This window comes from Austrofundulus limnaeus, unplaced genomic scaffold (assembly GCF_001266775.1).
Source record: "Austrofundulus limnaeus strain Quisiro unplaced genomic scaffold, Austrofundulus_limnaeus-1.0 Scaffold430, whole genome shotgun sequence".
NCBI classification, from domain to species: Eukaryota; Metazoa; Chordata; class Actinopteri; order Cyprinodontiformes; family Rivulidae; genus Austrofundulus; species Austrofundulus limnaeus.
In genome coordinates this window covers 170,224-181,284 of record NW_013952832.1, presented here as the reverse complement: position 1 = coordinate 181,284, position 11,061 = coordinate 170,224, and the positions used below count along the sequence as shown (strand labels likewise).

Genomic DNA, 11,061 nt, shown 5'->3' with positions numbered 1-11,061 from the left:
ATTACATGGTAAAAACAGAAGCTGTACTTCATATTAGTGACAAACTTTGGTGTTTTTTTGAGGAGTTATTTTCATTTTTGCTTCTACTTTTAATTTAAAATAAGTTTCCAGTCTCAGCAATTTTCTAAGTTTCTTCTACATATTAAAAAGTTGTTAAACATATGAGTGGTGCACTACTGCTACTAGTGGTGAGAAAGTGTATTGCACCTTATTCAAAATCAATGCCGTCCCACGGCCCAAAGTTAAAAACTGTTCTTCTTTTGAGGCCCTCAAGGTGGCACTCACGGCCCACAGGTTAAGAATCTCTGGTTTAAATGCCATTGGGTGGGTTGGGTTTAGGACCAAGATGTGAATTGAGTTTAGGTTAGTTTTAGGGTTTGTGGTCAGGGTTAGGATATAAAATTTCAAAACAATGAATGGAAGTCAATAGAAAGACCCCACAAGGATAGAGAGACATAGTGTGTGTGTGTGTGTGTATGTGTGTGTGTGTGTGTGTGTGTGTGTGTGTGTGTGCGTGTGTGTGTGTGTGTGTGTGTGTGTCTTACATCATGCTCTGCAGCTCTGGGATGAAGCTGGTCCTGGAAGCTGGACGGTCTTTAGAAACGGAGGAGGCAGGTCCCGCCATCAGGCTGACTAGAAAACAAACAAAAGATTTAACTAAATTGGTCAGAGGTCCTTCTAGATCAGCGGGGTCCGGTCCTGGCCCTGGAGGGCTTCTAACGTCCAGGTTTTAGAGTTTTCTCTGACCAACACACCTGGTCTGAATGAACAGGTGATTCACAGGTTTCTGCAGAACATGAAGAGGTCATCCAGTCACTGTTGGAGCAGAGAAACAAGAGAAACCTGAAGGATGGTGGACCTCCAGGACCAGAACTGGATCTGTGTGATCTAGACCAGTGGTTCCCAAACTTTTTATCTTCTGACCCACAAAATCTCCATGGCAAAAACTTGTGACCCCAAACATTACTGGTCTGAGTACACGAACTTCATTAATAACCCTAAAAACTCAGGCTTTTTTACAATCTAAACAGCTTGTACACAAATATAAATACTTATTTATACTTATTTTGTGATTTTATAATAGTTATAGGGAAAATATTACATCAGCAATTATTTTATTACCCTTTAAATTGATTTCTGGAGATTATCCAAGGTGCTTCATGACCCATAATTGGGTCTCAAGCCCAACTTAGGGAACCAAAGTGCAGTGGTTCCCAAACTTTTCAGCTTTTGGTCCACAAAATAACAGTAACAGAGACCTGAGCCCCCAGCTATGTTTGGATCAGGTCAACTAAACATGGGCATAGTAACAATATTTTATACTACATTTATCCATTTTAAATATACTAACCTCACTCCTTTGTAACAACTAGGACAAAAATGTAATTAATTCAGAAAATCTTTTCAGGACCCCACCTTGATGTTTTGGGACCCCACTTTGGGTCCCGACCCCAACTTTGGGAAACACTGCTGTAGATCATCACAGAATGTACATTTAATCATTTTCTAATCTTTATTGTTATTCCTTTAGTCCAGTCAGCTTTTATCTTTATCAGCTGCTTCTTTTCTGGGTCATGGTGGTCCCTGGTGGTCCCTGGTGGTCCCTGGTGTCTACCTGCAGCACAACTTCAGTCACTGTATGAGGAGTGGGGGACACCAGGTCTCCAGTCCATCACAGGGACACCTGGACTGGTCTCCAGTCCATCACAGGGACACCTGGACAGTCATTCACTCTGTCAGTGTAGTTACCAGTGAACCTTTAATCTGTGGGATGAAGCTGGAGAACCAGAGGAAACCCAGAAGGGTTTGACCTTTCTGTGACCCCCCTTTAGGCCGTGTGGGTTTCAGGTCCCTGAATGCTGAAGGACCCACAGAGTTCACCTGATCCTGGTTTTTAACCAGAACCCAGACAAAACGTCCCTCTGAGTACAACAAGAACAGGAAAATATCGGGTCTAAAAAGTTAACTTTCTGAGTTTTGTTGTTTTCACAATTATTAATTCTTTAAAAAAAAAACCCCACAGTTTTACTTACTTTTATCCCATTTTTAAGGTTTTTTTAATTACATTTTTATTCAAATATTTATTCAATATTTCACTCAGTTCTTCAGGCTGAACAGTTAAATACCGGAGAGTAAAGAGCAACAGCTGAGACCAAGCTTAAAAACAAGACAGCAGAAAAGCTGTGAGGAGCATAAAGAAGGAGCAGGTGGTTTGACCGCACTGACTTCCCCTCCGGTAGCAACATCTGAATAATAATACAAGTTCCCTCCTATTCAAACACTGCGGTGAGTTAAACTGAACCAAGACAACAATAAAAACACAAAGAGGTCAGGAGGGGAAGGAAATGAAGCCTCAAACACACAGAGGAATGATGGAAAAGTGAAAATTCTCACCGAACTATCAGAAAGATGTTTGTTTTCAGCTTAGGTCCGATTTCGACGCAGCGTGATGACGTATGCAGCGACTGTTGCCTCATGGTAGTTGTAGTTTTTCCTCATTTCCCTTCCAAAAGGCAACGAGGAAGCAACATAACAAGTGAAATGATCGATTTCTTGATTTTAAATGAGAAAAAATCAGTTGTAATCTTCATACTGAAATAAATTTTAAGAAGCTGTTAGAAAATTAATTTTTATGAAGTTATTAAAAGTCAAAAAGAAAAAAATTGTATAGGTCCTCTGGATGGGCTCTTCTCTAATGAAACGTTTCGTCTCTCCTCCAAGAGACTTCTTCAGTCTGAGAGTTTCAGGCAAAATTCAGGCTTTTAAGCCCTGCCTCCATGTGACTGATACTCACATCACATGGCTATCGTTGACACCTAATTAACACCTATTGTTAACAGGGGGTGGAGTGATACTGGCAATAGCAGCGCTGTAGGAGGGAGACAACTGAAAACGGAGGCCTCCACCTCTGTTTAATGATGGATGGTCTTTCTTCACAAAAATGTCTTCTTTTACTCCTCTCTCAAACCAACGTTCCTCTCTATCAAGAATGAGAACATCCTCATCTCTGAAAGAGTGACCGCTGGCCTGTAAATGAGTGAAAACTGCAGAGTTCTGGCCATTAGATGTAGCTTGTCTGTGTTGGGACATTCTTTTGAACAGTGGTTGCTTTGTTTCCCCGATGTATAACTGGTCGCAGTCCTCCTGGCACTTAACAGCATATACAATATTGCTCTGTTTGTGCCGGGGCACCAGATCTTTGGGGTGAACCAGCCTTTGCCGTAATGTGTTTTGGGGTTTGAAAGCCACTGGGACATCATGTTTAGAAAATAAACGTCTCAGTTTCTCCGAAACACCTGCAACATACGGAATAACCACTGGTTTGGGTCTGGGTTTGGGGTCTTCATTTTCACCTGAAGGTTGCATGGAATCCTGTCTGTGTTTCCTGTCTGCTTTCAGGAAAGCCCAGTCAGGATAACCACACTGCTCCAGGGCCTGTCGTGTGTGTGATTTCTCTTTCTCCCTGGCTCCTGGGTTTGTAGGGACACTGTCTGCTCTGTGGTTCAGAGTCCTGATCACTCCTAACTTGTGTTCCAGTGGGTGGTGGGAGTCAAAACGCAAATATTGGTCTGTGTGGTGGGCTTACGATACACGCCAGTTTCCAACCGTCCTCCATCCAAAACCGAGACATCGCAATCCAGGAATGTGATGTGAGTATCAGTCACATGGAGGCAGTGTTTAAAAGCCTGAATTTTCCCTGAAACTCTCAGACTGAAGAAGTCTCTTGGAGGAGAGACGAAACGTTTCAATTGAGAAGAACCCGTCCAGAAGACCTACACAATTTTTTTCTTTTTGATTTTTTACCCGGATTACTGAGATGCTTCAGGACATTATTAAAAGTCAAAAAAGGAGTGTGATCATAGGTGTGAGGGATGTTTGTTGGCTTCTATTCAACCACTGAGAATTGTTCTTTATGTCAGACCACATAGGTAAATCCCTGCAGGTGCCCTCACCAAGTAAATGCCAAGTAGAGGAGCAGGACCTGAGAGCTCCAGCTCTGAAGCGCAGCAGAGCGTCCCACAGAGGCCTGGTACAGACTGACAGTCCAAACATCCTCTGCAGCAGCTTACCACAGCACTGGAGGTGCAACAAGACCCTGCCGAGAGCATTCACTGTGAGCAACATATTCACTCTCTCTACATGCTTTCTGCTCTGGGCCATGGTGCTCACAGCAGAGAGACACCTGGACAGGTCCTCAGTCCATCACAGGGACTCAGAGACAACCATTCTCACTCACACCCAGGAGCTACTAACACACCTAACATGAATGTTTTTGGTCTGTGGGAGGAAACCAGAGTACCAGAGAGACCCTGGTTGGGATTTGAACCTGTGACCTAGCTGACCACTCTGCTGCTCCCTGCACATTATGCTATTTTAGCTATTTACAAATCAAATGTTCAGTTCTTTCAGGAGATGGGGCTATGACTGAAGTGTTTTGTGGGATTGTCACTTTTATTTACAGATAATTTTCCTGGGCTGTGGTAGGTCAGTGGTCAGTAATCCTGAGGTCTGAGTCCATTGAGTCAGAAAGGATATCCTGTGCAAAACAAAGAGTTTTATGCAAATTCACTTCACAACAGGTGAAGGGAGCAGCTGAAAGAAAAACAACTTTCAAATATTTGCCCCATTAAAAAAAACTACAAGTTTATTTAATTTCATCAAACACACTTTTGTAATTTAAATCTGCTTCAGAATATTTCTTCTATTTTGCTACTTTTAGATTGATCGATTGATCACAGGTAAGTAGCTAAAATAGTAAAAAGCTAACTGAAAGCTAAAGTAAAAAGGTAACTTAAAGCTAATATTAGCAAAAATTTAGTTAAAACATTAGCTAGAGCTGAGAAAAGGAAAAGTCTGAAAAAAAGTCTAAAGACTGCTTAACAGCTAAAAAGGAAAACAATAGCTAAAATCTCAACATGGCAAAAAAGCTAACTAGAAGCACTCGGAGAGTGCAAACCTCCGCCAAGACCAATTTCCCCCATCCTGTAATAGAGTTACAAAGGGGCACACCGATACTACAGGACCACCTGCTGGACACTTTGAAACCCATGCCCTGTGAAAGCATCACAGCTTTGCCGATATCAGAGTGTGAAAAGAAAAAAATCCTGTATCCGCATCGTGATCCGGAACATCACCAAAATTTAAAGGAGTGTTCCTTGGCCCAGTATCCACATGTGGTAAAAGTTGCATGACAATCCGTCCACAAGTTTTTGCGTAATGTTGTCCACAGTCAGAATGACAGACAGACAGACGGACAGACATACACATACGCAACCAAAAACATTACCTTGCCCTTGGCGGAGGTAATTAGCAAAAGGCTAGATAAACATATCAAAACACTAGCTAGGGCTAAAAGTGGCAAAAGGCTGAAAAATAAAATAAAAGTTGAAAAAGACTGCCTAAAACCTAGCAAACAAAACAATGGCTAAAAATTTACCATGGCAAAACTGTAGCTAAAAGCTAAATGCAGCAGAAGCAGCTAATAAAGGCTATGATGTGTTTGAGAATTAATGACGAAATTTGTTAAGTCCAGTGAAAAACTGTTTGATAGACTGATTTCATCAAACAAACCTTTGCTTCAGACTTTTGTCATTTTTAAGCATTTAGATTTTTTCAGACTTGCTTTTTCTACCTCTACCTAATGTTATAATACTTTTAGCTAGATTTTTGCTAATATTGGCTTCAAGTGACCTTTTTATTTTATCTTTTTTCTATATGTTAGCTATTTACCTGTTATTTTAGGTACCGTTTTGTTGCTTTTAGCCATCATTTAGCTACTTTTATTTTTATCTAACTTTTTGTTATGTTTAGGTTTTAGCCAGCCTTTAGCTACATTTATCGTTTAGCCAGTGATTCACTGTTTTTAACTTTAAGCAATTGCTCTCCTGCTTTTAGCTTCAGTTTGAAACCTTCAGCTGCAGAAAATGTAATTTTTCTATGGTCCTGTGTTTTGGTTTCATTTTGAGGTCAAAGGTCATCAAGTCTTTTAGGAGAATCTGTTCTTAAAATCAGTTTTTATGTGACTCAGAGGTTAGAAAGCCCTCAGAGAGCCGTCCTCGTGTCTTTACATCCTCCAGGTGCTTGCCCTGGACAACGACGTGCCTGATGGCGTGGTTGTTACGGTGATGGCCGGTAATGACGACAACTGCAGCGCTGAGCTACGCAACGCCACAACCACCATGAAGCAGGGTTACGCCCAGTTTAATGACCTCCGCTTCATTGGGCGCAGTGGCAGAGGTACCTTTAGACTGGAGGGGAGAAGACTTTAAATGTCTGCTTGTAAATCAGCTCTATGTCGTTACACCCATGTTTTTGGTTTATGAATAGCTTCCTGAGAAAACTACATAAGTGAGTCACTGCAACGCCAGGGTGTCCAACCTGAGCTTAACAACAAGCAACGTTTTCTTTTCACATTTGTTATTTATTTAGTTAGTTCTACAGAAAAGAGCAGTAAGAATTATTACAAGAATGCAGTATAATCACCCATCGGAGACATTGTTTCATCAGTTGAAGTTCTGTGATTTGGTTGATTATAGTATTTTATCAGTTATATATAGGGCTCATAAAAACACATTACCTTCAAACATCCAAATAATTGTTTTAAAAGAGAGAGTTACAATCTCAAGGGAACAGAGATGCTTGTTAAACCTAAATTTAGAATCACTTTGAAGGAACGGTTCAATCCAAGGCAGGGGTGGATCTAGGGGCGGGGTCACAGGGGCATTGGCCCCATCTGAAATCTGATTGGCCCCCTGAAGTGCACCTGTCCTGTCACTCATCGGTCCTTGCCCAAGAACAATGATGGTGGCTGCAGTTCCACTTCCAACCCACTAGTGGCGCTAGTGGGTCAAATAGGAAAGTCCAGCATGAAGCAAGTTTACAGAAGTCTTTTTTAATTTGAACAATCCTGCAGAAAAGGTTTTTTACTGACAACGATGTCTAGATTTTCTTACATGTTGTGTATTTGGGAGTATTTTATTTTCGTACAGTAAAAAATAATGTAAAACTGATTGGGAGAATTTACTGTGCAAGCTTTAGTGTTTGAACATGTGACTGATTAAATGTATAAACATTACAAAAACTGGGGATTTGTGTGCAAGGATGTTCAACAATACTTGTACCCTCTATGAATATTGTGGCCCCTTGATGGCCCCTTACGCTGAAAAATCCTAGATCCACCACTGGCCCAAGGAATAAGATTATGGAATAATCTGGAAGATGGTGTTAAAAACACCAAATCCATGGGTGTCCTTTAAGAGAATGATAAAGCTTAGTCTGTTGGAGAAATATGTAACGGTATAATGTGTATTTACATGAGTTGATCTAGGAGTTTAAACTTTATTTATTTTTTGTTTTGATTGTTATTTGAAGACTAATTTGTTTTTAAAAAAATTTCGAGAAAAGGGGCAGATATAAGATTATTTTTCTTCCTCTGCTACCTTTCATTTATTATTTGTATTTTTATTGCATAAAGAATTTATGTTGTTTTTTTATAAAAATGAATGAATAAAATAAACATTTCCATTATAGAAAAACCGAACCTCGTCACAGAAAATGTCTTTAAAATACGTCTGTTTTTGTTTTTAATTACGTGTCTCATTTTTCAGGTAAGAGTTTCACCCTGTCGATAAATGTGCTGAGCTCGCCTCCTCAGATCGCCACCCTTCACAGAGCTATAAAGATCACTGTGGATGGACCTCGGCTTCCAAGACGTAAGATATCAAGTCATGATGGAGAAATTATGTTTTCTGTAAAAACAGAGCGTAAATACTGAGAACTGAACCAACATGTTTAAACTGAGTTGTTGCTAAAAGAATCAAAACTATAGCTAAAATATAAAAGAAACAAGGCATTAAATTAAATGCTATCTATAAGCAACAAAAAAACTGACTAAAAGCTAACAGCATAAATGTACCCGAAACACCAAAAGGTTCGTAAAAGCCAGAATAAACACAGGCTAACACAGAGCTTAATGTTGCAAAAGACTGTATTTAACAAAAGCTTGACAAACATATAGTTGAACGCTGACTCAGCAGACACACAGATTATCTGTGCTGTGATTTGATTTCTGACTTTGTTTTCAGGACAGAGACAGAAGGAGCTGAAAGCTGGAGCGTTCAGAGCTGCCAGCAGCATCAGCAGCAGCCCTGCTTCATCAGGTAGAAGATGAACAAGTCTTTAAACAAAAGGAAAAAAATTGTATAGGTCCTCTGGACGGGTTCTTCTTTAATGAAACGTTTCGTCTCTTCTCCAAGAGACTTCTTCAGTCTGAGAGTTTCAGGCAAAATTCAGGCTTTTGAGTCCTGCCTCCATGTGACTGATACTCACATCACATGGCTATCATTCACCCTAATTAATACCTATTGTTAACAGGGGGTGGAGTGATACTGCCAATGGCAGCGCTGTAGGAGGGGGACAACTGAAAACAGAGGCCTCCACCTCTGTTTAATGATGGACAGTCTTTCTTCACAAAAATGGCTTCTTTTACTCCTCTCTCAAACCAACGTTCCTCTCTATCAAGAATGAGAACATCCTCATCTCTGAAAGAGTGACCGCTGGCCTGTAAATGAGTGAAAACTGCAGAGTTCTGGCCATTAGATGTAGCTCGTCTGTGTTGGGACATTCTTTTGAACAGTGGTTGCTTTGTCTCTTGGAGGAGAGACAAAACGTTTCATTAAAGAAGAACCCACCCAGAGGACCTATACAATTTTTTTTCCTTTTGATTTTTTACCTGGATTATTGAGATGCATCAGGACAAGTCTTTAAACACTTTTAATAATTTGGTTCAAAGAGCAAAGAGTCCAGTTAGTGTCTTCCACTTATAAACAACTTTATTAGCAAATACATTTCTTCAGTCATGTTAGCAGTGGTGGGCAGTTCTGCTCATCTGCTAACAGCAGAACTAAGATTTGTTGAGTGGTTTAACATTTACCTTAATTTAATAATGCATTAATAGACTTTACCCCCATTGCAATACTTTCAGTATTTTCCCTGCTGCTAAAAATCATAAAACTCACATCATCGTGTATTCGGTAATATTTACATGCACCAGTGACATGCTTAATGATGCTTTACTAGCATGATATTAGCATAGCGTAGCACTGGCCAGAATCAGTGACATCATCCTTAATCTGATGATCATAATTCCAGTACAGATCAGACCGTCCATATTCACAGACACTTTGGTCCAGTCTTCACTGTCTACAGGACCTGGCCCAACTAGACCGGTTCCTTTGGAGGACGCAGCCTCTGAATTTGGACGCAATCCAGATCTTGTAGTCTCAGTTTTCCCAGCATCCTTTGCAGCTGTAATATCTTTCAGTCAGACAGCATTTTCTGTTTGTTGCAAAATAAAAAAAGTGAAATAAAGACACACATTTGCTTCAATCTGGAGCATACAAATATTCATTTTTTAGTATTAATAATGTTTAAATGAATTCAATTAGCAGAAACACAATTTCAAAGACTGTAATTTGTCACTTCCTGTTTTTTCCCTCCTGTCTGCTCTTCTGGTTTGATCAGTTGTAGCTCCGCCTCCTGGTTGAAGCAAAAAAGGCAGGGGAATAGAGAAGGGAACTAAACACTGGAGGGGGTGTATTCACAGGATAAATCCAGTTGGAGAAGGGTTCAATGGCTCTTTGAAGACATCCAGATCTTGACGAGTCGTTTGTTTCAGTCGTTTCATTTTGAACCGTGTCGTCACGTCACGTGGGTGGAACCATTTGTTTAGTCAAGCAGAGCCCACCTGAGCGGCTGTACTCCACCCCTCTGCAAAAACAGTAAGGAGGATAAAATAAAGATATAAGCAGTAAAATAAAATCAAACTAAGAACAGGTCTTTACTAGCTGTAACTCAGTTCTCATCATTCATTGGAGCCGTTCAAACGATTCTGCTCGTTTGTGAACATCACCTCTCTGCCCTCAGTGCTGTTGTCATATGCTGGACTGGATTTAATATGATAAATATTAACACTTTAACTTCCTCTAAATTTATTTTTGATTTAGCTTTTTCTAATTAGCAGAACTAAAGGAAATTGTGTAGCTGTTTGAAGCTAATATTCTGGTTAGCTGTGCCCACCACTGTTATCAGAGCCCAACAATGAGACACAGTTAAGTGTCAGGTAATGATCATCACTCAGACAGTATCAGTAAAATGTCTTTTTACTGAGCTGGAAACATCCAGAACTGCTTCTTGTTTCTGTAAAAACAATGTTGTTTCTCCTCAGACAGCAGATCCTTCTCCTCGTCTTTGTGGACCAGCGAAGCATCATTTCTTGGTCAGATGACATCCTTGACATCCACCTTTGCTCCGACTCCCAGAATGCACCACCTCCCGCCTTACTCCACCCAACCTCCTCCCTATAGCTCCTCCTACCTGTCGTCTCCTCCTGTCCCGCCTCCGCTGAGCCACAGTGGTCCCTTTCAGCCCCCCAGCTTCTACTACGGGTCAAACCAAGCTCTCCAAACCGCAGGGGAGGACCGCAACGTCATTACAGCCCTGACCAATTACATTGAAGGGGCGTGTCTTACCATGAGGGTGGAGGAGCCAGTTTGGAGACCTTATTGATGAATGTGTTAAAAACTTTTTAATGCAACACTTGAGGCAGGGGGTGGGGTGTGGGGGACCTGGGGTCTCATGTACAAAGACTTGCGTGGATTTCTTACTGAAACCTGACGTACGGTCAAATCAAGAAAACGGCGTACGCACAAAAAAATCCAGATGTATCAAACTGTGCGTACGCCTGAATCCACACACATTTCTTTTGTATATCACAATTAACGTGGAACTGAGCGCAGGTAAGACACCTCCCCTGACACGCCTTCATTAACATACAGTATGTTAAACAGATACAAATTACTTCCTGCATGTGTGAAGGACATGTTTGATTGATCCCTGTGATCAGAAATGATTTCTAATGTCATAAAAATAATGAATTAAATATAATGTGTGTGAAAAAAATCCTAAGTAAAAATGGGAATAAAATGTGTTTATCACGCAAAGAACCAGTGATTGTGTGTGTGTGTGTGTGTGTGTGTGTGTGTGTGTGTGTGTGTGTGTGTG

At 40.7% G+C, this 11,061-nt stretch overlaps 2 protein-coding genes across 3 annotated transcripts in view; one reads left to right on the top strand and one right to left on the bottom strand.

Moving 5' to 3' along the window:
* The window catches only part of supt3h (SPT3 homolog, SAGA and STAGA complex component), an 18,803-nt gene extending 16,352 nt beyond the window's left edge, over positions 1-2,451 (bottom strand). The window contains exons 1-2 of one of the 2 annotated variants that reach the window (XM_014024601.1): positions 2,395-2,451; positions 546-633 (exon numbers count right to left, since the gene is read on the bottom strand). In XM_014024601.1, coding sequence (XP_013880055.1) covers positions 546-625 — 80 coding nt within the window. In that variant the 5' untranslated portion in view covers positions 626-633; positions 2,395-2,451. Of the gene's footprint in view, positions 1-545; positions 634-755; positions 817-2,394 lie in introns of those variants that run through there. The other variant, XM_014024600.1, reaches the window with a different exon arrangement.
* Positions 2,452-3,913: 1,462 nt separating this feature from the next.
* On the top strand, positions 3,914-10,566 carry runx2a (RUNX family transcription factor 2a). Its single transcript, XM_014024598.1, has 5 exons — positions 3,914-4,114; positions 6,078-6,237; positions 7,608-7,712; positions 8,085-8,159; positions 10,226-10,566. The coding sequence occupies exons 1-5, from the start codon at positions 3,914-3,916 to the stop codon at positions 10,564-10,566; spliced, it is 882 nt and encodes a 293-aa protein (XP_013880052.1).
* The last annotated feature ends 495 nt before the right edge of the window (positions 10,567-11,061 follow it).

Excerpts from the sequence above, each read along its gene's own strand:
- runx2a (XM_014024598.1), top strand. The coding sequence starts at position 3,914 with ATGTCAGACCACATAGGTAAATCCCTGCAGGTGCCCTCACCAAGTAAA. Across the intron at positions 4,115-6,077 it reads CCCTGCCGAGAGCATTCACT|GTGCTTGCCCTGGACAACGA; the intron begins GTGAGCAACATA and ends TACATCCTCCAG. Across the intron at positions 8,160-10,225 it reads CAGCAGCCCTGCTTCATCAG|ACAGCAGATCCTTCTCCTCG; the intron begins GTAGAAGATGAA and ends GTTTCTCCTCAG.